This window comes from Suricata suricatta, chromosome 4 (assembly GCF_006229205.1).
Source record: "Suricata suricatta isolate VVHF042 chromosome 4, meerkat_22Aug2017_6uvM2_HiC, whole genome shotgun sequence".
NCBI classification, from domain to species: domain Eukaryota; kingdom Metazoa; phylum Chordata; class Mammalia; order Carnivora; family Herpestidae; genus Suricata; species Suricata suricatta.
The window spans coordinates 72,961,393-72,989,187 of NC_043703.1; the positions used below are offsets into that span (position 1 = coordinate 72,961,393).

General features: G+C 39.4%; 1 protein-coding gene across 1 annotated transcript in view; it reads left to right on the plus strand.

Annotated features, from left to right (window-relative positions):
• The window catches only part of LOC115290604 (phospholipid-transporting ATPase IB-like), a 190,457-nt gene that overhangs the window by 50,810 nt on the left and 111,852 nt on the right, over nucleotides 1–27,795 (plus strand). Inside the window, exons 10-22 of the mRNA XM_029938483.1 lie at nucleotides 3,415–3,542; nucleotides 4,591–4,702; nucleotides 7,511–7,676; nucleotides 13,244–13,371; nucleotides 13,435–13,636; nucleotides 13,997–14,226; nucleotides 14,359–14,436; nucleotides 18,848–18,936; nucleotides 20,007–20,082; nucleotides 21,576–21,681; nucleotides 22,269–22,351; nucleotides 23,300–23,349; nucleotides 25,319–25,388. Coding sequence (XP_029794343.1) covers nucleotides 3,415–3,542; nucleotides 4,591–4,702; nucleotides 7,511–7,676; nucleotides 13,244–13,371; nucleotides 13,435–13,636; nucleotides 13,997–14,226; nucleotides 14,359–14,436; nucleotides 18,848–18,936; nucleotides 20,007–20,082; nucleotides 21,576–21,681; nucleotides 22,269–22,351; nucleotides 23,300–23,349; nucleotides 25,319–25,388 — 1,518 coding nt within the window. The remainder of the gene's footprint in view (nucleotides 1–3,414; nucleotides 3,543–4,590; nucleotides 4,703–7,510; nucleotides 7,677–13,243; nucleotides 13,372–13,434; nucleotides 13,637–13,996; nucleotides 14,227–14,358; nucleotides 14,437–18,847; nucleotides 18,937–20,006; nucleotides 20,083–21,575; nucleotides 21,682–22,268; nucleotides 22,352–23,299; nucleotides 23,350–25,318; nucleotides 25,389–27,795) is intronic.

Genomic DNA, 27,795 nt, shown 5'->3' on the forward strand with positions numbered 1-27,795 from the left:
TTCCTAAGGGATCTAAAATAAAATGAAATAATGTGTTTTTGGCCAGGATGCATGATACTAGATAAACCTACAAAACCACTTTCATTTCTGTATAGTGACAATAAACCTGAGGACCCTGAAATTAAAAACAAAAACCCATTCATGAGCACTCAAAATATGAACTAGGCACAAATTTAACAATATAGACAGGATCTGTATGCTGAAAATTTCACTACAATGTTGATGAAAGAAACTAAAGCCAGTCTAGATAAATGGAGAGATAAACAGTGTGAGTGGATCGGAAGGCTCAGCACAGCAAGGATACTAATCCTCCCCAAATCGACAAAATCAATGGAACTCGTAGGAAAATCCCAGCAAGATCTTTTGTAGATATGGATGATGTTATCCTAAAGTATTTACAGAAACTGAAATAAACTATAATAACTAAAAAGATTTTGAGAAAGCAGCATAAAATGGAAGGAGTAAATCTACCTGATTTTAAGACATTCTACAGCTGCAGTAATCACGAGTGTGTAGTTTTGGTAAAGGGATCGATACATAGCTCAATGCAACAGAATAGAAAACTCAGAAATAGATCCATATAAATATGCCCAAACAATTTTTCAAAGGTGCAGTTTTTCGGAAAAAAGCTAATAACATTTTCAACAAATGGTGCTGGAATTGTACATTCGTAGGCAAAACAAAAAAACTCAAAATACCAAATAAACTCTTGACCTAACTCACACTTTTTACAAAAGTTAATTAATAATTTATCAGGATTTGAATGTAAAATGTAAAGCTATGCAACTTTTAGGAACAAAACTGGAAAACAAGTTGGATCTACAGTGGGCCAAGATTTCTCAGAATCAATTTTAAAAAATGTGATCCAGAAAAGAAAAAAATGATCAATTGGTTCTCATCAAAATGAATAGCTTTTGCTTTTGAAGAAGATGAAGAGACAAGCTGAGAACCAGGAGAAAATGTTTGCAAACCGCGCCTGGTATCTGGAATACGTAAGGAACTCTCAAAAGTCTACGTTAAAAAAAGCCAAACCAATTCACTTGGAAAATGGGCAAGAGAGACAGAGACCATACATAGAACAGGATATAAACATGGAAAATAAGCACGTGAAGAGTTAAAATCAGAGTAAAGTATCACTACACACCTATCAGAATGGCCAAAATTTAAAATCGTTCCAACACCAAATGTGGGTGAGGATGTGGAGAAACTGGATTATTCATATATTGCAGGTGGGAATATAAAATAGTACAGTCACTTGGGAAAACATTTTGGCAGTTTTGTATAAAGTTAAATACACAACTATTATATGACCCGGTAATCGCACTATTGCAAAGAGGTGAAAATCCTTTCACACAAAAACCTTTATACAGATGTCTACAGCAGCTTTATTAGAGAGCTGCCCTCTAGTGGGCGAATGTGTAATTGTGACACATCTACAGTTATTTTTGTCTATGTATCTTAAATCCAAACACCTTACTGAATATTCCTGCACATTTCTATAGTTTTTTGGCCAAGCAGATAGGATTTTTTGGGTGATAAATTCTTTCTTTAAAAATTAGTTATTTTTGGTGTTTACTTTCCAATAATCATACCTAATTTCTTACTGCACCCCCCCCCCTTATAGCAATACCCAGAAAGTTCTGAACAATTGCAAATACATTTGATGATAGAAACCAGTCTCTTCTTGTTCCTGACTAACATGGAACATTTTCACATTTTATACTTAAGTGTGGATAGTTGCACTTCATTCTGGTAGATAACTTTTACCAACTTTGCAAAGTTTTGCTAAGAATTTTATTTTTCTGGAATGCATGTTAAACTTTTTAATAATTTTCTTAGCTTCAGTTGATATAATACTTTTTCTTTATTCTTAATTTTATAAAATGTTTATTTATTAATATTATTTTAATATTTATTCATTTTTGAGAGACAGGGAGAGACAGAGGGTGAACAGGGGAGGGGCAGAGAAAGAAGGAGACACAGAATCTGAAGCAGGCTCCAGGTTCTGAGCTGTCAGCACAGAGCCCAATGCGAGACTCGAACTTACGGGTCATTAGATCATGACCTGAGCTGAAGTCGGACGCTCAACTTACCGAACCACCCAGACGCCCCTACTTCTTCTTTTTAAATTCATTAATATATCGTTCTTGAGCATCTGCTTTTGAGCTTATTGGTAATACATTTTTTCTTTTTCTGGGAAATATTTGTTCATGTTTATTCATCTTTCTATTGGGATTTTTGCATTTTTTATTGGTTTATAGGATTTCTTTACATATTTAAAATTTATTTGTAATGTTTTATTTATTTTTGAGAGAGAGAGAGATCATGAGCAGGGGAGGGGCAGAGCGAGAGGGAGATAGAGGATCTGAAGCAGGCTCTGCACTGACAGTGAGTCCCATGTGGGGCTTGAACTCAGGAAGTGTGAGATCATGACCTGAGATGAAGTCAGACGCTCAACTGACTGATCCACTTGGGTGCCCCCATAGTTTTTATGGTATACGTGTTACAAAACCCTTCTCCCAGTTGGTAACGTGCTCTTCTGTTTTCCTGAAGGCATCTTTTTATTAACAGAAGTGCATCTCAAGCTGTTTCCTTGTAGGTTTCTGAGGGTCAAAACTTCTAAGACATTTGCATGCCTGAGAATATTTGCATTAAACTCACATTTGTTTAATATTTGGAAAGATATAACGTTATAGATTTAAAGGTCTTTTATTTAGATAATGAAAAATAAAATTTCATTGTCTTGCTATATCTCGTATTACTGTTAAAAAGACTGATGGCAATTTGATTCTTGTTCTCCTGAAGATGATCTCCCTTTGCTCTCTGTAAAGTTGAGATCATCTTATTGCAACGAGACATTCTCTAGATCAGTTTTTCTCCAGTGTGCTCTCCAGACCAGCAGCATCAGCATCCTTTGGGAAATGCAAATCCTGGCGCTCCACCTCAGACCTACTGAATAAAAAAGCCCTGGGGCTGAATCTCAGCAATCTGTATTTTAATAAGACTTGCATGTAAATCTGATGAATGCAAAAGTTTGTAGTCATTATTCTAAATCATTGCCACTCTAAGTGTGGTCCAGATTTCAGCATCATCAGCTACAGCCATAAATGTGTCAAACGTGACATGATCTTTGGTTATAGTCACTACACTTTCAAAACTGTTAGTTTCATGTAGAGATGATAAAAACTCGACTTTCCTACTTCTTTCAACCTTATTAAAATTATTTGCAAAATACTGGTATGGCAAAGTTTTCTAACAAAATTTATGTTAAGGCTTGAGGTACCTTATTATCTGGTAAATGCAATACATTTTGGACCCTAATTTTCAGGATTTTTTTTTATTAACTACTAAGACACTGAACTTTGCCATTAAAGTTTTATATTCATTTTATTTTACTTGGACTTTATTTTATAGGCTTTGTTAGAAACTGCTGAAATGCAAACAGAAAAACACTTATCAAGCCTCTCTGGAAAAATAGAATGTGAAGGACCTAATCGTCATTTCGATACCTTCACTGGAACCTTGTATCTAAATGGTAAAAGGTATCATCTTTCTCTTATCAAACTTTTTTTTAATGGAACATAAAATATGGCAGTTTTTGTCCTCTCAGTTTAATATTTTTTCATTTTTTACTTGATTTTGAAATAACCTGAGGTGTCAATATGTTGTTAAAAAGATTCTTAAATATGGGAGGAAACTGTATGGCATTTTAAAAGTCTGTATACCAGCAATGGAAGGTCTAGAGAAGTCAGGTAAGTTTTTGAGAGAGAGAGAGCGAGAGCGAGCGAGTGAGTGTGAGAATTTGGCGTAGAAGCACTTAGCACATCCCTTGGGGTAAGTTAGTGGGAGGAACAAGGTTTTGAAAGTCATCCAAGAAGAGAAGCCACTAGGAATTCAGCTTGATAATGATGAAGGATTTTTCCCAATTTCTGCTCCACTTCTGCTTAGCTTTCACTTAAGACTTTTATGGAAGCATTTTTAAAAATGTTTATTTATTTTTGAGAGAGACAGAAAATGAGTGAGTGGGGGAGGGGCAGAGAGAGGGAGGCACAGAATCCAAGCAGGCTCCAGGCACCGGGCACAAACTCTTGAACCAGGAGATCATGACCTGAGCCAAAGTCCAGTGCTCAACGACCGAGCCACACAGGCACCCCGGAAGCATTTTTTATGTAGAGTCAGCGCAGTGCAGGAGGGAGGAGGACGGGAGAACGTGACCAGCCCAGCTTGCTCGTGGGCTCTGAGTGACCACACGTAACTCTTCTATCGATTACCAAATTGGGAATACACAAGTATTTATTCTTCCACCCAGTCTTCCTTGACAGTAAGTTTCAGAGGCAGCCTAGATATGAGAGAGATTATTTCTCTAAAACTTGTAATCAACATACCTTTAGGTTAGTGGGAATTGGATGATAAAACAATTTTTCCCATGTTCTTTGTATGAAGACACATTCGTTTTTATTGTTATTTCCCCCCAAAGTTGAACCTGACAAAAAGAAATATATATAAGGTGAAAGCCTAGGCTTGCTTTACATTGTGAAAAGAAGAGAAGAAACTTTTTGGTGATTTATAACTGCTCCTCTTTATTTTTAGTCCTGTTGCAGTCGGGCCTGGTCAGGTCTTGCTAAGAGGGACACAGCTTAAAAATACCCAGTGGGTCCTTGGCATAGTTATTTACACTGGATCTGAAACCAAACTCTTGCAGGTAAAATCATGTGTGATGTCTGTATTGCCTCTAGATCTTCCCCTTTTTATGAGGTGACGGGGATTCACATCATATATCTCTTGAATTTGGGAGGCTCATTTCTGTTTACTAACCTTAAGTTTAAAGGGAGGTCCGTAGTTCATTGTAGTCTCTATGACTCCCATTAATGGAAAGATTATTTTGGCCAAAATGATGTTAGAACTGCTGTGTAAGTTGTTATTCTCACGTACCATCCTTCCCAGTCTGTCAAGAACCCCTCAGGACGTCCCTCAAAACGTCTGTTTTGGACCAGGGATGTTTCGCGTATTTATTATCCTCAGTACTTTGACAGTAAGCCTACCCATTATTCCATCTGCTAAAATACAATGCTTGGCTCTGACTGTTTCTTGCACAAGTGTCTTTTTGGCACCCATGTCATACCAGACCCTGTGCCAAGACCTTGTTTCCTGCCCTTGAGTTCCTTGCAGTCTGTGAAGGAAGACAGTCAGGGTAAATAAGAGCAAGTGGTTGCAAAGGAAGGTAAATGTAGGACGCCGTGTGTTTACACAGGGGCTCCATCCAACCAGACATTGAGGCTGTTGTGGGGAAGTACCATGGAAATAAATCGAGATCAGAAGGCTGAGTCGTGTAGCTGAAAGGGTCAAGGGCGTGGGGAGGTTCAGATGGAAGGGGAGGCAGGTAGGAGAGCACTGGACCTAGAATTGCATGTGTCCAACAGCCCTCTGGGGAGTGCTGCTCAGTGTGACTTAGTGTAAATGGAAGACAAAGAAGGCATGGAATAATGGTGACAGACTAGTTCAAGGAAAGTTGGGGCGCTTGCGACCGAGAACCTGGATACGTTCTCTTGAAACTGTGACTGGTCAGTAACATTCCACTCTGTGTTAGCTTCCTGATTTCTTGTCTCACTTTTCTTTTTCCTCTCATTCTTCCTGCCCTGGGATTGCACCCTGCAGTAGTGCATTAATGTGTACGTGTTCCTTCCACTCTGTGTACTAAACACCCCGGACTAAGACAGTGACATAAACATGGTCTATCCACAAACAGAAGTTTATATCTGACGGTGAACCGAGGGCAGCTGAGGACCCACCTAGTCACGACCTGTGATTCAATTGTAAAAGGCACAACTCTCAAACACGGCAGGTTTCTGACTTCAGCTGTCTTCAAATGATCGTGCCGCATTGCTTAGTTGTATACATGCTGTGCACATACAACGTTGCATCTCAGATTTCAGTGTCTGCTGTTGATCTAAGGAGGCTACTCTGTTATCCCCCCGCCCCCGCCCCAGGGCTAGCAGCTTGTCTGCTCCTAAGCCTGTGAGAAAGTACATCCTTCTCTGTCACTTTATTTTGTGAGTGTAAATCACTGCATATTATACATGCTGATTGTGTCATTTCAGAATAACAAAAATCTCATTGTGGGCTTTTTCATGACATTAGGAAAGGAAGACCTAGTAAATGTAAATATTTCCTTACTGAAAAATATTAAACACAACACACTTAACTGAAAACTATTGTATGTTTTATTACATTTGAAGACTTTACTTATACCAGTTAACAAAGGGAAGACATGACATTACTGCTTTGGAGATAGTATATATAAATTATAAGATATACACATATCTGCACAGACATTCTCTAATATGCTTAGTACAGTTAAAACTAGGATTTCAATACTTTGTAAAAAAGCTGAGTAATTTTTCTTATTTTCATAACTTACAGATACTTAACCTGGATGGCTCAGTCGATTAAGTGTCTGACTTGATTTCAGCTCAGGTCTTGATCTCAGGGTTGTGAGTTCAAGCCCCTTGTTGGGTTCTGTGCTGGGTGTGAAGCCTACTTAAAAAAATATGTATGTAGAAATGGTAAATTTAATCTGGCAACATATGATTGAAAGTTAAATATCTGTATCTGTAAATATCTATATGCTTGCCAGTTATATATGTTATATATAAAAACATTAAATATACATGTATTTGCCAATATTTTAATAGATCTATGCAGATAATTATCAGAAATTTATGGACAAGTCTGAATGTTAATAGAAAGTTATTATTTAAAACTCTCACTGTATTCTTAATCCAGAACTTTGGTTTCCCTAAAATATGCATGTGTTAGAATCATTATTATACTGGTAAAATCTTTTGAAAAAAAGTTTTAATGTTTGTTTATTTTTGAGAGAGAGAGACACACAGCTCTAGTGAGGGAGGGACAGAGAGAGAGGAAGACACAGAACCGGAAGCAGGCTCTGGGCTCTGAGCTGTCAGCACAGACCCCGACATGGGGCTTGAACCGTGAAAACTGCAAGATCAGACCTAAGCGGAAGTTGGACCCTTAACTGACTGAGCCACCCAGGTGCCCCTGTACTGGTAAAATTTTGAATACTTCCCCAACAGACTCAGATGAAAGGTATCTTTCCATGGTTTTCAAACCAGAAATAATTCAATAACTATCAGTAGCAAAGCCACTAAATTAGTACAGTCTTTTTTTTCAATCTGTACAGAAGATCACCTAGACTGTCTGATTTACCCCATTGGATTTTTCTAGAAACCCTAGAACTGTGGGGTGGTAGATCTGTGTTATCTCTGTGTTCTCTGTGAATGAGGCAACAATGCGTCAAGGACTGGAGTGGGAAAGCCACATCATTCAACAACGTGGCCCATGTTCAGGGACAGTCGTTACTTGGTGAAAACCATATTCTCCTCTCCGACTGTTGGGATTTTCTACCTCCTCTTGCCACAGATATGTGCAGTGTTCTCATTCCTTCGATTGGTTTTCATTCTCTGGTGTGTGTCTATGTGCTGTGGTGCAGAATTCCATCAAATCGCCTCTCAAGAGATCGACTGTCGAGAAGGTGACCAATGGGCAGGTCTTGCGGCTGTTTCTGCTGCTCCTGGCCATGTCCTTGGTGAGCTACGTGGGAGCCATACTCTGGAAGGAAGGGCATGGAGGAAACATTTGGTACATGGGGATGAAGGGTAAGTGTCCGAGGGTGTTGAGAAGCTACCATCTGAGGAATTGTAACGCTTTTAGAGTGACTTTAGACACTTGTTTCCATGTTTTTATTTGAAAGAGAAGGCCCTCGTTCTAACTGGTAGTATTCTAATGTTGTTTTTGTGTTTTGAGACACTGAGGATTAGTAAGTTTTAGAAACAGAATGTTTCCTTCTTAAGATTGTTCTGCCAGTTCCACGTCATCTTGGTGCTCCTGAATGAAGGAGAGAAGAGGGGCCAAGGCAGAGGAATGACACTGTGAGGCAGGCACACAGGCCTATGTCTTTGGCTCTGTCACTTCGTCACCAGGAGAACTTGGACAAGGCTTTCCGCTTCTCTGAGCAATGGGTCCCTCATTTGAAAATGGGGATAATACCTACCTATGGGGTTTGTACAGTGCTCTGTATCCAAGGAATGATGCCCCCCAAATGAGGACAAGGCTCCCTGAAAGGGCCTCCATGGTTAACATGACCAGAGGTTGGTAAAAGATTTAAAGGTAAACTGATACTTGGCCATTAAAAGTTGTCTTTTTTTTTTTTTTTTTTTTGCTTCTGTCTTTCTGTGTTTTCACAATTCACCATCATATGTCTTTCTACTTTTCTCATCTATCAACTGAGGATTTCAAATTGTTCTCACTTCCCTTGAGCGGATCTGTCTGGGAGCATCTTAAAAATAAGGAAGCTAAGATACAGACTTTGTAGATTGGATCAAAAAATTAAGGATTTATTCCTATGCAGTCTGGGTTTCTAGATGTTATCTGTCCAGTTTTTATCTCAAGCTTTTAGGTTTTCAGTGACTTCAAAAAAGACACCATATGCTTGCATTCATAGGTCTAACAGGAGAGACCTGGCAGGGGACCATGGGGAGAGGAAGGGGGAAAGAGAGCGGGGGAGAGTGAGGGACACAGATCAAGGGAGACTACTGAATACTGAAAACGAACCATGGACTGAAGGGGGAGTAAGAGGGAGGGACTGGGTGATGGTCATGGTGGGGGGCACTTGTGGGGAGAAGCACTGAGAAACCAATTTGACAATAAACTATTAAAGAGATGAATGGGGGGAAAAAGTAATCAAATGTGCTTGTTTAATTTACCCTAGCCCAAGACTATGAATATTATCTTATTTTGAAACAGAAATAAATTCTTACAGAAGTCAGTGACATTTTGATGTTGATAAAATGTGTCAAGTTCTGCATACCCTACAGATGACCTTTTCTTCCCTTCTTCCCTTTCTTCAGACTTCTTGAGAGACAACCCTCACTCCTTCTATTTTCTTAACCCCTGGCACTCTTGGGTCCCTTTCTATCTGTTATACATTTTATCCAGTCTATTGGAAGGTTAGGAATCAGTTCCTAACTGCCAAACCCAGTGGTCATTTTTTAAGTGGAATTTAATTGGGCTTCTGACACCCTCTTCTGATTTTTATTTTATTTTATTTTTTATTACTTTTTTAAAGTTTATTTATTTATTTTGAGAGACAGAGCAAGCAGGGAAGGGGCAGAGGGAGAGGGAAGGAGAGAATCTCAAGCAGGCTCCACACTGTCAGCACAGAGCCTGATGCAGGGCTTGAATGTATGAACGGTGAGATCATGACCTGAGCCCAAACCAAGAGTCGGAGGCTTAACCAACAGAGCCACCCAGGTGCCCTACTTACTTCTGATTAAACCAATCAACCAACCAATCAACCAATCAGCCAACCAACCAACCATCCAACCATCTAACTATCTCTTCCCTATTTGATTCATGGAAACCTCGATCCACCTCTTAAATGCTGGTATTTTTCAGGATCCTGGGTTCACCAGGAATGCCTCAACTTGGGTCCATAAGTCTTGAAACTTTTGTGAAAATTTTATTCATGTATTTAAGTGTGCATTTTTTTTTTCCTGTAGGAGAGCCTTCACCAGCTTCTTAGGAATTTTCTTATCCAAGAATATCCTTCTAAGAGAGCTCATTTGCTCTAATAATTTCAAGTGTCATCCATCAGTTGATTTCTCTTTTACCTACTTGCCTCCAGCCCAGATATCTCTATGAATTATTAATTCAATGGTGTCCAGACATTGCTTTCCAGGTATCATGTAGACTTCTTACCTCAGCATATACAACACTAAATCCAAGTTTTTTTCCTCCCAAACCAGTGTCTTTTTTCAGTATTCTCCATGTGAATTGTAGGTATTGCTGCCCAACCATCATCCAAGCTGGAAACATAAAGGTCACTCTTACCCCTCCTTGCTTCCTCCCCTTTTCCCCACTTCAACCCCCATGGGCCTTCATCATCCAATCAGTTCCAAAGTCTTGTTTATTCTACCTTTTCAATATTTTGTCTGTGCACACTCTTTTTCATCCCTGAACCACTGCCACAGTTCTCCACTGTTTGCTCAGCCCTCAGTCAAGTTCCACTCAGATTCATTCTTCATATGGTTTCCAGAAAGATGCATATAAAAAGTAGTTATGAATACATGCAGTAGCTTCACTGAATCCTATTGTATGCACTGGCTGGTGGACTACTGCCTGATGGCCCACTGCTTGTTTTTGTAAATAAAGTTTTATCAGAACACAGCCATACTTACTTGTTTATGTATTACATGTGATTGTTTTCTTTCTTTAAAAAAATTCTTTTTTAACATTTTTATATTTTTGAGAGATCATGAGTGGGAGAGGGGCATAGAGAGAGGGAGACAGAATCTGAAGCAGGCTCTGGGCTCTGAGCTGTCAGCACAGAGCCTGACACAGGGCTCAAACTCATAAACCAGGAGATCATGACTGGGGCTGAAGTCGGATGCTTAACCGACTGAGCCACCCACGCACCCCTACATTTGATTACTTTTGGTGCTACAACGGCAGAGCTGAGTAGTTGGAGCAGAGACTGTATGTCTCACAAAATCTAAATTATTTATCCTCTGGCTATTAGGGAAAGTGTTCTGATCCCTGGCCTACAGGGTCAAGATAAATCTCCTCTAGCATGGGACATGAGGACTTTTATAATCCGGTCCTGCCTCCATCACCTGATAGCTCACCACTTCTTCCTGAGCACTTAGTCTCTATTCACAGAAGACTGACTTTTGTTCTCTTTCATGATCCTTCCATCCACCAGTTGCTTCAGCATCTCTAGACCTTTTGTCTAGAGTTCCTTCTGCCTCAAATGCATCTCTGGTCTCTTCTTCACTGGATGCCCGTCACTTTTTCTTTCAGTCCCTGATGAGGGACTTCTCCAGTAGCATTTCCTATATCTAATCTCCCTCTCTTAATTTAGTCAGGAGCCCTGTTTTGCTTCTATAATGATCTCTTTAATCCATATCATTCCATTTCCATGTTTTATATTATCGTTTGCCCCTCCTCCCAACTAGATTGTGAATTTTTAAGGACAGGAATCATTGTATCTTTAACTCCAAGAACAATGCCTTTTCATAATAAGAACTCAGTAATTAATTTTTTGACTAAAAGAAATCATTTATATATTTAGAAGCAGAGCTCTGTACTTTTCTAGTCCAGCCCCTTGTTTTATGAAAGTGAAATAGATTCTATATATTTACCAAAAAGCACAGAGGAAATACTGGCTTATTTGGAATAAGAATCCATTATTGGCCCTGTACTACACCACTCTGCCCAAAATATTCTAGTCCAAAAGAAGAAAAATCTATGGGGATAAAGTATAACTGCATTCTCAGTAATGAATAAATTTAGCAAAGCATGAAAGATCTTGTCTCAACTTCTCTGTCCAAAAACTGGTCCTAATGATATCTGACTCTGGTATTTCTAGAAGAATGATTTATGACCATAAAGTACTATAGTCAGTATAAAAGTGGCAAATAAGGGAACATTAGTAAACTCAAGGTGATAATAATTTGAATCAATATGATATTGAATTAAACTTGACTTATGTTGATGGAATTTAGAAATCTAGATTTAACTACGACTTTTAGGAAAAATGAATATAAAATTTTAACTTAAAATTATTATTTAAATTTTATCTCTCTATATATATTTTTTTGTTTAATTACACTTTACAAATCAATTTGTTTACTTCTTTTCAGCTCTAACTCAACATATAAATTTAATATGTAAGATCGAGATGTAAGTTTTCAGAAAGACCTATATAAAGCAGTATGTATATGTCCCCTGAATAGCTTCTAGATATTTTTCTGTCAATTTCTGTGAAATTAGATTGAATTTTTATTGGAAAATTACTCTCTCAAACACATCTACCTCTTTAAAAACATGTATGTCACTAGGTTTTACAAAGTATGGTATTTATTTTTTTCTTTTCCTTTTGGCTTCACTTTTCTTCTTTTCCTGAGTTTAAAAAATTAATTATTTCTTTGTCTTCAAGCCACGTACTTCCAGCTAAATAAAATGTCCTCCTCCTGCTCTTTCCTTCATCTCCATTTAACAAACTCCCTTCCTTAAAGCTTGGCTTACCTTCTTCCATGCACCCTTTCTGGGTCCTCTATTTTGTGTGTTCAGCGCTATAATGGAATTCATTGTGTCATAATTCCTGACACATCTTAGTTTCTCAAGATGCATCTGAAGTTTCCTGAGAGCAGGCTCTGTTTCTTACTAGATCTTGTATCTTGTTGCTTAGCACACACCCTATTACGGTGTTGGTGCTTAACTGAGACGTAAACCTCCCGATGGCCAACAGACACATGAAATGATGCTCAGCATCACTCAGCATCGGGGAATACAAATCAAAGTCACACTGAGATACCACCTCACACCAGTCAGAGTGCTAAAATGAACAAATCAGGAAACTATAGATGCTGGCAAGGGTGTGGAGAAACGGGCATCCTCCTACACTGTTGGTGGGAATGTAAACTAGTGCAGTCACTCTGGAAAACAGTGTGGAGGTTCATCAAAAAACTATCCATAGAACGCCCCTATGACCCAGCAATAGCACTGCTGGGGATCTACACAAGGGATACAGAAGTGCTGATGCATAGGAGCACATGTACCCCAATGTTCATAGCGGCACTGTCAACAATAGCCAAAACATGGAAAGAGCCTAAATGTCCATCACCTGATGAATGGATCAAGAAGATGTGGTTTATATATACAATGGAATATTACTTGGCAATGAGAAAGAATTACATCTGGCCATTTGTAGTAATGAGAATGGAACTGGAAGGTATTATGCTGAGTGAAATAAGTCAGTCAGTGAAGGACAGATACCATATGTTTTCATCCATGTGTGGATCTTGAGAAACTTAACAGAAGTCCATGGGGGAAGGGAAGGGAAAAAATAGTTACAAATAGGGAGGGAGGCAAACCACAAGAGACTCTTAAATACAGAGAACAAACTGGGGGTGGATGGGGGAGAGGGGAGGAGGGAAAGTGGGTGATGGGCATGGAGGAGGGCACTTGTTGGGATGAGCATGGGGTGTTATATGGAAACCAATTTGACAATAAATTAAAAAAAACTATTTTTGTCCATTTAATCATACTCTTGATACTAATTTTCATGGAATATTGTCACAATTTTTAAGAGTAACTGTGCAAACAACGGTGAATGAAAGCATTGCCTGCAGCTGTGACATGGTTCCTCTGACCTTCTTCACAGAGAGCAGCTCCCACGGCTTAGGGTTTGACATACTGGTGTTCATCATCTTGTACCACAACTTCATCCCCATCAGCCTGCTGGTCACTCTGGAAATTGTGAAATACGTTCAGGCCCTGTTTATAAACTGGGTGAGTATGAAAATCAGAAAGTTTAAAAACAAGTTCTCTCTTGACCTGTGCCTTTGGTCTTAGGAGTCCGTGAACCTGAGTTTCTACCCACAATGCCTGGGGCCAGCTGCGTTCCTGACCGGAGAGCCAAACATCAGCTTGACTCAGCAGTGCCTGGACCTCTCTGTGTCGTTCTGGAGGACGATGTTTTTTAATGTATTTTTTCTAGCTGATAGATATTTAAGCGCTAGTGACTTAGCAGCAGCTGTAAAGAGACAGCCCATTGGTATTTAAGATACTCTAGAAGAGGAGAGTCCAGTAGACTTACATATCTTGGCAAGAGTGGCAGAAACAGACATTCCTGAATCCCTTTCAAATTAAGGAAAAGATTTCTGCGGTGAAAACCATGCATTCACTTAAGTGAACGCTTAGCATCATGTGACTGAACGCATTTTCTAATTTGAATGTGTGTTTGCAATTTTGAGTTCTATTTAAAAACATTTTTTTGTGGAAATAACTTTTTTTTGCTAGTCATCACACTAAAATGGTTTCCATGTCTTCGATGAATTACGATCTCTCGAAGGGTCATGTTATTTTTAATAACTACAAAATGAGACAGAGTGCTTTTAAATGTATTCTCATTTAGTTTTCACAGAAGTGCTGGGAGATCTGTGCTCTTGCTCCCATTGTATAGATGAAGTAGCTGCAAAGCCTACTAAGGATCTCAGACACTCTCTGGGAGTGTCTGAGGCAGAGCCAGGATTTGGAAGCAAGTCTTCCGATACCAAAGCAACGGCACACTGGTATTTGTCTCTACGTAGCATTGCCTCCCCTGAACCAGTTCTGCTGAAGTATGTGAGAAACCAGCACGCAAGGGTAAGTACCCCAGACTCTCCATTTTGAATTCTCGTGTCAGCCATGACAGAGGACTAAGTGGCCGTACAGCTGACCTGCGGATATTTTGAGCCCAGTGCTGTGTGGCTTGACTATTTTACTCGTTTCTTGCAGGATGAAGAGATGCATTATGAAGGAAATGATGTCTATGCCATGGCCAGAACGTCCAATCTTAACGAAGAGCTTGGGCAGGTGAGGGTCCCTTAGGGCCTGGGTATGTGATGGGAACTTTGGAGAAGGTGGATCTAAGGAGAGTGTGTGCAAAGTTAAAGCTATAGGTTGTAGCTGATATGCGACGGAGCTTCAAAAGCATAATTAGTTTAAAATGTTGATAATACAGGATGGGTTGCAAGTCTCACGGTCCTCATACAGGTTACCACTGTGCTTGTGGGGGGTGGCAGGGCTGGCAAGGCAGGCGGCGGAAGCTGCGGTTAGCTTTCGTTTTCAGTTAGCTTTCAGGGAGTCCCAGGAACCCGTGGGTCTGCCCCTGGTGGCCACGCACCGGCTTCCCTAAGGCACATGACCCAGAGGGAAGCATCTAGAGCCTGCTACAAAATTTCACACCTGTTTAACCCACGTATCTGCCCACAGCAGCCAACAGGGCGATGATAATACAGCTTGTGATTCTTTAGTGCAAGTTCCTTTCCATGGTGGAATCTAACCTCGAATCCTGGGAGACTGGAAGAAAGGTGCCTTCAGGCCATTAGTCCCTACAGCACTACAGAAAAAGACAGGAATGCTGCCAGCTTACCCGGGGGCGGTTGGTTCCCTTCTAAATAACAGTGGCAGCTTTCGAGGTAGAAATTGTTTTTAAAATCTCCCACAATTATTTTTCAGTTACACCTCAGGGCAGCTGGAAAAACCCAGATAACTCGCACAGTCTTAGGGTACCTGAAGGGACGGAGACTTCTGATGGGTATTTTTTTGGTAATTATTTTTGTTCTTAATGGTTTTTTAAAAAAAAAAATAAGATCCCATCTTTCAATTAATTGGAAGCAATATATAAATTATGGTAAAAAGCAGAATTTTGGACATAAGCTTCCTGAGAATGAACCCTGGTCTCACTATGTACCAGCAGTGTCACCAGAGGCTTCTTAGATAAATTTGCTGGCCTTGATTTCTCCTCTGTAGTCTGGGCATGACAATTGCATCTGCTTCAGAAGGTTGTTAGGAGGACTGAATAAGATGTATTTGTAATACACTCAGCATGGTACCTAGTGTGACGAAGGTACTTAATTAACACTAAGAAGTATAATCAGTAATTAGTATGGATATGTGATTTCTAATTTATGGTCACATTGTATGGTATCATTTGAATAGACAGTTCCCAGTAAATATTTATTTTAGAATATTTCTAGCTCCTGGAAATGTCTGATCTGAGAATACCATTAATAGCCTTTTCACCTTGAACAGCTGAAGATGAAGGACGATGGAATAATCAGTCTTCTAGCAACTTCTCTGCTCGTGAAATCTGATAATTTGCTAGTGCTTTAGAGCATACATTTTCTGTTGAGGGTCGGGAATGATGAAAACCTGTGGGGATGGATGGCGGTGCCGGTCATACCACCACGGGAGTGTGTTCAGGAACACTAAAAATGCTCAGAATGGTAAATTTTACCTCAACACACTTTACCATGATAATAAAAAGTGGTTTAACATTTTTTCCTTTTTTTCTCTTTTTTATTGAGTATAATTAACCTATATGATTATATTAGTTTCAGGTGTACAACATAATACTTTGCAAAACAATCATCGTGATAAGTCTAGTTAATGTCTGTCACCACACATAGTTACAGAGTTCTGGTGATAAGAACTTTGAAGATCTACCCTCCTGGTGGCCATCGAACATGTAATATAGTATTTTATTTCCTGAACATTCAGTGTGAACTACAGTCGCCATGGTATACATGTCATCCTCAGAATTCATTTATTTTCTAACTGGAAGTATGTACCTTTTGACCCCCTTCACCCATTTGGCTCACCCACCACTCCCTGCCTCTGACAAATACCAATCTGTTCTCTGTAGCAGTGAATTTAGTTCTTTCTCTTGTTTAGATTGCACAAGTGAGTGAGTCATGTGGCATTTGTCTTTCTTTGTCTGACTTATTTCACATCATGTAATGCCCTCAAAGTCCGTTCATGTTGTGCAAATGGCAAGGTTTCCTTCTTTTTTATGGCTGAAGTGTGTGTGTGTGTGTGTGTGTGTGTGTGTGTGTGTATAACTGTATTACACATATACCCATGTTCTTTACGCATTCATCCGCTGACAGACACCGAGGTTGTGGCTATTGTAGTTAATGCTGCCGATAGCCAGGGCGAGGGATGGGGGTATCTATCTTTTCTGAGTTACTGTTTTCATTTTCTTCAAATAAATACCCAGAGGTGAAATTGCCGGTCATATGGTGGTTCTATTTTTAATTTTTTGACGAGCTTCCATGCTGTTTTCCATAGTGGTTGCCCCAACTTCCACTCCCACCAGCAGTGCACAAGAGTCCCTTTCCAACACGTCCTTGCCAACACTTACGTTTTGTCTTTGATAATAACCATTCTAACAGGTGTGAAGTGATAGCTTGTTGTGGCTTGATTTGCATTTCCCTGATGATTAGTGATGTTGAACATCTTTCCATGTGTCTGTTGGCCATCTGGATGTCTTCTTTGAAAAAACATCTATAGAGACACTCTCCTTATTTTTAAAATTGGATTGTTATTTTGCTATTGAGTTGCATGAGTTCTTATTTAACCCCCTTCATCAAATATGTGCTTTGCAAATATTTTCTCTTATCCATTGTGTTAACCTTTTTATTTTGTTGATGGCCTCCTTTCCTCTGCAGAAGCTTTTTAATTTGATGTAGTCCCACTTATTTATTTTTGCTTTTGTTACCTTGGTTTTTAGTGTCAAATCCCAAAAATCATCCCCAAAACTGATGTCAGAGGGCTTACTACCTGTGTTTTCTTCTACGAGTTTCATGGTTTTAGGTCTTATATTCAGGTCTGTAGTCCATTTTCAGTTAGTTTTGTATATGGTATAAGAAAGTGGTCCAGTTTTGTTCTGTTGCATGTCATTGTCCAGTTTATTGATGAGATTGTCATTTATTTATTGAAGAGACTGTCCTTTTCCTATTGCATATTTTGGCGCCTTTGTTATAAGTTAATCGAACATATGTGCATTGGTTATTTCTGAGCTGTTCTGTTCCATTGACCTATGTGCCTGTTTTTAGGCCAATACCACACTGCTTGGATTTCTATAACTTTGTAATATAGTTTGAAATCAGGAAGCATGATACCTCCAACTTTGTTCTTCTTTTTCAATAGTGTCTTGGTTTTTTGGAGTAGTGGCTGCATACACATTTTAGGATTGTTCTAAATCTGTGAAAAATGCCATTGGAATCTTGATAGGGATTACATTGGCTTGGGTAGTATGGACATTTTAACAATGTTAATTTCTTCATTGCAGAGTGTGGAATATCTTTCTATTTGTGTTTTCGTCAATCTCTTTGATTAGCTTACATGTTTTTTCACCTCCTTGATTAAATTTATTCCTAGGTATTTTATTCTTTTTGATGCAATTGTAAATGAAATTGTTAATTTCTCTTTTTCTAATAGTCATTATTGATGTATAGAAATACAATAGATTTCCATATATTGACTTTGTATCCTGTAGCTTTACTGTGAGTCCATTTATTCTAAGAAGTTTTTGGCATGGTCTTTAAGGTTTTCTGTATATAAAATGTCATCTGCAAATAGTGACAGTTTTACTTATTCCTTTTTAATTTGGATGCCCTTTATTTTATCTGCCTAATTGTTCTGGCCAGGATTTCTAATGCTATGTCAAATAAAGTGGAAAGAGAGGTCACCCTTTCTTTTTCCTGATCTTAGAAGAGAAGCTTTTAGCTTCTCAACATTGACCATTGGTGTTGGCTGCAGGCTTGTCATATTGGCCTTTATTATGTTGAAGCTTGTTTCCTTTAACCCCACTTCATTGAGAATTTTTATCATAAATGGATGTCGAATTTTGTCAAATGCTTTTTCTGCATCTTTTGAGATGGCTGTATTATTTTTATCCTTTATTTTATTGATGTGGTATATCACATTGATTGTTTAACGATTCTTGGATTGCTGGAATAAATGCCACTTGATGGTGTGTAATCTTTACAATGTACTGTTGAATATGATTTGCTAATATTTTGTTGAGTATTTTTGCATCTATGTTCATTAGGGATATCAGTCTAATTTTTTTCTGTAATGTCTTGATCTGGTTTTGGTATGTGTGTGTGTGTGTGTGTGTGTGTGTGTGTGTCTATCCACTTAATGTCTTCTAGAGACCTTTGATAACATTTTTTGTGACTAGAAAAAGAACTTGGACTTCTGATTTTCTTAGGTTTGATGGCTTGAAATTTACTTGCATATTAATATAGAATTTCACCTGCAGTGTAAAACAAAGAGAATCCCTGAACGAAGTATAAATATTAAAGCAGAATTCTTGTAGGCTGAACTTCTTGTTTCTTAAAAGTTCAAATATTTTGAGGATTTAAAGAAAAAGAACTTAAATGTGTCTTTGCTCTTAATTTTTATATTTATGTTATCATGTTTGTTCTTTATTTAGGTAAAATATTTATTTTCTGATAAAACGGGAACACTCACTTGCAATATCATGACATTGAAGAAGTGTACCATTGCAGGTATAATGTATGGGTAAGTGGTTTTTTCTTTTCTTTTTTGTCATACTCTGTTGAAAATTCTTACTTATTCTTAACAAATTAATAAGCCTTTATTTACTTCAAAAGTTAAATGAATTTCTAATAACTTAGCTACATCTGAATGAGATTGAAACTTAATGTAACCTAAATGAAACCTTGCAGTTGTTAAAAACTATGGTTTATGTCTGCTTTACTTATGTGGTTAGAATTTCTAAAGTATATTTATAGTCTTATAACCATTATATTTCCTTCCTCGTTTTCCCTCAAATCTGTCAAACAGAAGTGATACCAATTTGGACAACCTAAGATAAACTAGACAACATTCTTTTCTACTTTGCCCATGTTCCTTTTTCCCTGCAATGGACTTTCTATCGATGGAGTTCTGATTGATGGTAACACAGCTGGCCCTTGTCTGGATCGCCAAAAGCAGTTCCCAGAAACCTCCCCTGGACAGATCTTTCCTCTCCATGTGATCTCCAAAGAACCCAGAATCCAGACTTTGATTTATTGCTTTTATGGTTACTCTGCCTTAAACTCTGTATAATTACATGGTTTTTAACACAAATTTAGGCATTTTCTAATGTTATTTTGCAACTTGAGGTCAGAGAGGATGAATAATTTGACAGAACCTTAAATGTTTACTATACAGCTCACCGTTGAACAACACAGGGGTCAGGGGTGCAGACCCTCCCCATGCAGTTGAAAATCGTGTATAGCTTTTAAGTCCCCAATTAACTCCTAAGAGACAACTGTTGAACCAGAAGCCTTACCGGTAATATAAACAATTGATTAACGTATTTTGTACATGTATTATAGACTGTACTCTTGCAATAAAACTGAGAGAAAAAAATATTAAAATTACAAGGAAGACAAAATACATTTACCATATTGTACAAGAAAAAATCTCTGCATAAGTGGACCCGCACAGTCCATACCCATGTTGTTCAAGCGTCAGCTTCCTGAAATTAGAAGACGGGGCTGCGTGTTCACTTTAGGTCCATTTGACTGTTGGATGACTCCATCAGGAGCTTTTAATTACAGCACATCTTCTCTGTTTCCCCTCAGCGTGTCATCCTCTGTCATCACAGAATCTGGTGGACTCAGTGACCCAACGTTATTGCAGAACTTTGAAAGTGATCACGTAAGTCTGCTATTTTCACTCCAGGTAAAGAGGGTAATGCTACATAACTTTAAAACATATATATGGCTTATTAAAATGTATAATTTTCTGAGCCAGGAGAGTCTTGAAATTAAAAAAAAATTTTTTTTATGTTTCTTTTCTTGAGAGAGACAGAGCATTAGCACAGGAGGGGCAGATTGCGGGGGAGACACAGAATCCGAAGCAGGCTCCAGGCTCTGAGCTGTCAGCACAGAACCCGATGTGGGGCTCAAATTCACAAGCTAAGAGATCATGACCTGAGTTGAAGTCAGAGGCTTTACCAGTTGACCCACCCAGGTGCCCCTAGCAATGTTTTTGATATTAATATAGTCAGCAGCAGATTCCATACTGATGTTATGGGGGGAGTGCCAAACTAACTGGTGTGAATGAATCCAAACATTATTCAAGAACATTTTACTGTGTCACAATCTATGTAAGAAAAACCTCTAAATGCTTTCAAGCTATTTGGTTCTATTGTATGTTACCAATATCTTCACTTACTGATTTTCGAAATACTGATCTACTTGATTTGAAATCTTGGTCTTCTCAAAAATAAAAGTGATTTTTTATTTTATTTTTATTTTTAAGTTTATTTTTGAAAGAGGAAGAGAGAGAGAGGGAGAGAGAAAGCTTGAGCAGGGGCAGAGAGAGAGGGAGAGAGAGAATTACAAGCAGGCCCTGCACCGTCAGCATGGAGCCCAATATGGGGCTTGAACTCACAAACCATGAGATCATGACCTGAGCCAAAATCAAGAATCAGACACTTGACTGACTGAGCCACTCAGGTGCCCCATCCAAAATAAAAGCGATCTTTTAAAACATAAATCTGTATGTATCCTTCCTTTGCTTAAAAGCCTTCAGAGGACTGGTACCCACTTAGGATAAAATCCTAGCTCAGCCCTGCAGCTTTCTCTCCAACCTCATTCTGTGTCATTGTTCCCCTTGCTCAAGACATTAGAGTCACACAGACTTGACGCTCACAAGCCTGTGAATCTGTTTCCTGACTCCAGGCCTTTGAAAGTGCCATTCCCTTTGTCTAGCACGTGCTACAGTCACATGTCAACAAACACAGCTGACTAACTTTTCCATTGAGCTCTTAATTTAGATATTATCTCCTCAGTCCCCCCCCCCCCCCCCCCCCCGATTACCTACCTGAACTACTCCCCTCCTTTCTCTGTGACAACCCCACTTCGGTTCTCCAGCTTTGAGAAAACCTGTTTCCCCAGTGGGAATAGAAGCTGCAAGGGAGGGGGGTGTCTTGTCCGCTGGGTCCCCCCAGCCCTGCCCTGTCCCTGCCTGTCCCTGGAAACAGTTTGAATGCATGATAACGGTCTTTAGTCAGTGCCCGGGTCTCTGTGCCTGAGGTGAAAACCACAGTTAATGCTAATTGCAAACTATCTAACTCTTGAGTCACTGGTGTTGGAAGAGACTCACTAGCTCTGTGCTTTTTTTTTTTTTTTTTTTTTTTTTTACAGCCCACGAAAGATTACATAAAGGAATTTCTAACCCTGTTATGTGTGTGTCACACTGTTGTTCCTGAGAGAGATGGAAATAAGATCACCTACCAGGCTTCCTCCCCGGGTAGGTGCTGTGCGTTCCTAGAGCACCTGGTGGGTGACGAGCCCTGAGCAGAGGGGGAGCTGTCCCCGACCCCCTGATGGCCCCGGCGTTGCTCCTTCTCAGGCGTCCTTATGGGTCAGGGGTGCTGATGGCACTGGGCAGTTTGGAGCCACGCTGCAGCTCTGGGGCTCCCGTCCCCTACACCCCGCAAAGACGGCCATCAGGAGGCTGGTGGGAGGCCTCTCTGAGCCGAGGCTCAGTAGAACATTTAGTTATAATCAGGAACAAGGCAGAAGCAAGGTTAAGGCACTGCGACGTTTTGTGGCGACTCCATCAATGGCTCGTAGAACAAAACCATGAGGAGTACTGAGAAAGGAGTTTGGGCTGATAGATGTATCTCAGCCTCACTGAAAGGGGCCTGTGTGACCAGATTTCCTCTCACGACCGCTATCTGGTACTTAGATAAGTGCATTTGGATCCAGACAAAAAGAAGCCAAGTTTTGAGAATGTCTGGTATTTTAGCGCTGGAGAATGGAAATCCGTATTAAATTAAATTCAGTGTTAATACCTTCATTCAGTCTCCACTAATGCAGACTTTGTGTTGATAGATGAAGCAGCTTTAGTGAAAGGAGTGAAGACACTTGGCTTTGTTTTTACTACCAGGACGCCGTCCTCTGTCACCATAGACGTGGTGAGTGACTAAATAACAGTGAGTTATCCCAAAGAGTTAGAATTCTCAGACCGTCAAGAAATACGCTTTTTTCTATGAAAAATTAAAATGTTTCAAACTAGTTTTTGTGAGTTATGTTGTTACATTGATTTATTCATTTTATTATATATAATGTATGTATATGTGTGTGTGTGTGTGTGTGTGTGTATTTATTTATTTTTTGGTCTTGATGACCACTTACCACAAGCCTTTGATCTTATGGGGAAGGACTGATGCAATGTGAACATGGTGCCCAACACACTAATTGTTTTAGTAATAATGCAGTGGTTAGGGACATTTACTAGACATGCAGCCCTTGGCAGAATGGAATGGATGACTCGGCCTTATGCCCAGAGTACATGCCACATGGACTACTCCCAAATTACTTGAAATTCTGCATTGCCTTATTGGTGAATTGATCATGGCTACAAGGAATCAAGAAAGTGTAACTAGAAAAATTTAGAAACGAATTCAAATTTTATTGATATAAAATTTTATAGCATGCCATCTCTTTCCATGTTTACCACTTCAAATTATCTAAGGATAAAGGATTTCATTTGAACTGTGTGATTTTATGAAAAGACCGATTTGTTTTTCTATTTCTGTTGGTGGTCTCATTTACTCCACATCCCCTTGCAACATGAGAGTGTTTATAAAATGCTTCTCGTTGTGCTGACCTCATCCTGAAGAGAGGTGTTTCAGTCTTATGTCTGCACTCTGCGAAGCATTTTTGTTAAATATTCCCCAGTTTGCAAACAATGTTCTTGCCAGAAGAGGGCGCCATCATTTCATCAAGTTTGTAAGGACATCTCTGGAAAAAGATGTGTTAAGTTGTATGGTAAACTTTGTTTCTGATTGGGAGAGTGAGCTATTTTGCAAGATGAGAACTTTTTCCCTCAGGTAAGAATATGTTGTCTTATCTTCCTGTAGATGGGACAAAACTTCACATTTGAAATTCTTAACATCCTGGAGTTTTCCAGGTAAGCTACCTTTTCATTTTGTTCATGTATTCCCCAGCGCTCTCTACGTGACTCTTGAGTTAGGATTTGGTTATGTAAATCAAAGTTTTAATACAGAATCACGAAATTTTGGTTAGCTCCCATCAACCCTTCAATCCAAGCCTGGTGCTCACTTCTTTAGGCCTCATTAGGCCAGATCCCCTTTTGTGTCTGGGAGGAGGGGAGAGGGTGTGGGCGGGAGGGGGGGCTTGCCACACCTCTCCTCAGTGCTAGTCAGATCCGACTTGAGATTTTTGCATCCGAGTTACTATTTCCTGACTATCTTGCCAACTAGACTTGAGGTTCCAGGAAGGCACAGGTCACCTTCTATGGAGTATGGTATCCAGTAAGTGCTCAATAATTATTTGATGAATGTATGAATATTGGACATTAGTTTTATAAATAAACCCAAAATGATTTCTTTAAAAATAGACAGTGAAGTAATTCCTTTTCTTCCCCCAAAGGAGGATTTGCATCCAAATCCTTGTGAGGATACTGGTGATGATTGTATTTTCATTGTACTGTTTTCAAGACTCTCAGAGTCTGAGTCTCTTAGACCATCTGAGCATTTCCAATGTGGAATCTGAAAAATTAGAAAGGGAAATGCTAGAAAATTAGAAAAGGAATAATCTATTCTTCCCAAAGCCAGGTGATTTTTAAAATGGTCTTTTTTTTTTAATGGTCTTTTCTTAAAGCCTTGTTGGCCAATGACATCCTTTGAAAAAAGCTTTGAACCTCAGAAAAGTGGTTGTTACCAACTTCTCTTGAGGAAAGCTTTTTCTAAAAACCATATTATAAGGAAATGTATCTCAGCGTTGATTCTAGCCTTCCCCTTACTCAGCATCTGATTATCACTGCCACTGGGGCACTCATTTCCTGTCCTGAGGTGTGAGCTTCTAGCTAGGTGACCCAGAAATGACTTACTTGCCTTTAGTAGCGTTCTGACAGCAAAGTCATTAGAGCAATTGCTAGTCCCTGTCCCTCCTGAGACACTGTCTAGCTCGAGTGCTCAGGTGTAGGGCTACCCCCGGGGCCCCCTTGGATTGTGCAACACAAAGCATTGTGGGACATGATGACTATCTGAGAAGGCGCTGATTTGCAGGTGGCTTGGTTGGGTCTCTTGAAAAGCCGTGTAAGCCACGGAGAGCCATCCAAGGGTAAAGGTCAGGGAATGACGAGACAAGGAAGAAGGACAAAAAAAAAAAGATTTTGGCCAGTTTACTTTGGCAGGGTGTGGGATTAGGCAGAGGGGAGGTCTTCAAGCCTATTTGGGCTGCTGACTCAGGAATGAAAGAAATCACTGAGTTTAAGTTCTGTCTATAATCATAAAAAACAAAAAGAAAACAAAAAAATCCAGAGGACGTGGAGACAGGACTATGCATAAAAATAACTGGCACCTCCGAAGCCAGCAGTGCAACATCTCTGTGCAGCCGAGCGGGGACCGAGGGTCTCCTGGATAGAGATGTTGTGTGGCCTGAGTACACACTGGGGCAGCTTTCCTCCTCATCAGCCCTTAAGTGATTATATTATACATGCTATACGTATGTGTAACTTATGTCTTATATGTACAATGCATGGTAAATACATGTTACATATGTAGTACATAATATGATGTAGTAGTAATACTGTAAAACATAATATACATATTATAGTATGTAAGTAACGTAAAATACGTATATATACTTGTGCTAATAAATTTCCATGGAAGAAAAGGATAGTAACTGAGAAATAGTAGTAGTAGGAGGTAGAGATTTATATTAGAATCTCAGTTTAAAGAAATAGGTAAAGAAGAAAGAAATGGAGGTTGGCAAGAAACATGTTGGCCTTCTCAACTAATGGTCAGCCGAGGACTCTAAGAATTCTTATAACTTTGATTTTGTGTGTGTGTGTGTGTGTTGGCACCATGCACTGAGGAATATAGAAACTAATAATACGTTTCATATTGTCTTAGTAATAGAAGAAGGATGTCTGTAATTGTCCGAACTCCTACAGGGAAGCTCCGGCTGTACTGCAAAGGGGCTGTAAGTACCGGGACTCATTACTCACATTAACTCCTTCCCTCCGTGTCAACAACTTGTAGGAGGCCTTTTACAACTTCGCAATATTTAAACATTTTTTAATGTTTATTTATTTTTGAGAGAGACACAGACAAAATGCAAGTAGGATAGGGGCAGAGAGGAAGGGAGACACAGGATCTGAAACAGGCTCCAGGCTCCAAGCTGTCAGTACAGAGACCGATGCGGTGCTCAAACTGACGAGCCAAAGTTGGACACTCAATCGACTGAGCCACCAGGTGCCCCTACTTCACAGTATTTTTAAATGTTACTTTGTATCTGCTGTTGCCATTGATTGTTGCCAGCATCATCCAAGACTGAAAAGTCTGTTTCGAAGTATAGTCCCAAAGCTTCCCCAAAACTCAAGCCGTTGAATTTACAGGGATTCACACCAGAATGTGTATTGTGCTTTAATGTCAGTGAAATATTTGCTGTCACTCAATGGTTCTGTTGAGAACTAATGAGTAGGTTGTTGATGCTGTGAATTTTGATCCTTGTTTCAAGCCCAAAGTGCTTGGATCTGGTGAATCTCAGGAAATGGCTTTACCACTGTATAACCAATTTTTTTTTTTAAAGCCCGTATATATTTGTTCACAGGCATAGGTACTTAAAAGAAAAACAGCTTTATTCAGGTAAAAGTGACATAAAATAAACTGCACATTTTTTAAACTGTATAATTTGGTAAGTTTTGATCCCAATCTGCTTTCTGTCAACTACAGGTTCATTTGCATTTACTGAATTTTATATAAAGTCATATAGGATATATGGCTTATTGTCTGGCTTCTTTAACTCATAATTATTTCATTTTTTCTTATTTATTTTCTTCCAAGATTTTATTTAAATTCTAGTTAGTTAACATATAAGGTAGTATTGGTTTTGGGAATAGAATTAAGTGACTGATCACTTCTGTACAACACCCAGTGTGTAGAACGTCACAAGTGCTCTCCTTAATGCCCATCTCCACCCACCGCCCTCCAGCCTCCCTCACTTTGTTCTCTATTGTTAAGAGTCTCTTGTGGTTTGTTTCCCTTCCTTCTCTTTTCCCCTTCCTTCCCATATGTTCATCTGTTTTGTTTCTTAAATTCCATATATGAGTGAAATCATCTGGTAGTCTCTGACTTATTTTGCTTAACATGATACTTTCTAGTTCCATCCACGTCCTTGCAAATGGCAGGATTTTGTTCTTTTTGATGGCTAACATTCCACTGTATGCATACCACATTTTTAAATATATTTTTTTAAATGTTTATTTTTGAGAGGAGGGGCAGAGAGGGGAACAAAGCATCCAAAGTGGACTCTGCGCTAACAGCAGAGAGCCTGATGTGGTCTTGAGCCCATGAACTGTGAGATCACGACCTGAGTCAAAGTCAGATGCTTAACTGATTGAGCCACCCAGCTGCTCTTATACCACATCTTCTTTATCCATTCATCAGTCAATGGACATTTGAGCTCAGCATCACTCATAATTAGGGAAATACAAATAAAAACCACAATGAGATACTATTTCACACCTGTTAGAATAGCTAAAATTAACAACTCAGGAAACAAAGATGTTGGCAAGGATGCAGAGAAAGGGGAACATTTTTGCACTGTTTGTGGGAATGCAAACTGGTGTAGCTGCTCTGGGAAAGTGGAGGCTCCTCACAAAGTTAAAAATAGAACTACTGGGGCTCCTGGGTGGCTTAGTCGGTTAAGCATCCGACTTTGGCTCAGATCATGATCTTACAGTCTGTGGGTTTGAGCCCCGCATCGGGCTGTGTGCTGACAGCTCAGAGCCTGGAGCCTGCTTCAGATTCTGTGTCTCTCCCTTTCTGCCCCTCCCCCACTCACTCCCTGTCTGTCTCTCAAAATAAAATAAAGACATAGAAAAAAAAAATAGAACTACCGTACAACCCAGCAATTGAACTACCAGGTATTTATCCAAAGAATACAAAAATATTGATTCAAAGGGGTATATGCACCCCAATGTTTATAGCAGTGCTATCAACAGTAGTCACTGTTAATTGTTTTAAAATCCATCCATTTTGTAGCTTATAACAACAGCGGAAGGGGCAGAGAGGGAGAGGGGGAGAGGCAGAAGCCCAAGCAGGTTCCACGCCGTCAGCACAGAGCCCAACATGGGGCTTGAACTCACGGAACCATGAGCTCATGACTGGAGCTGAAGAGTTGGATGCTTAACTGACTAAGACACCCAGGCCCCACTATAGTTTGGGTTTTATACTGACTTCAGGGATCCATCTTGAGTAATTTTTGGATATGGTGTGAATGTCTAAGTTCCCAGCAGCACTTATTAAAATGTTTATTCTTTCATCACTGAATTGTCTTTGCACTTTTGTCTAAAATGAACTGTTCAGGGATGTCTGGGTGGCTTAGT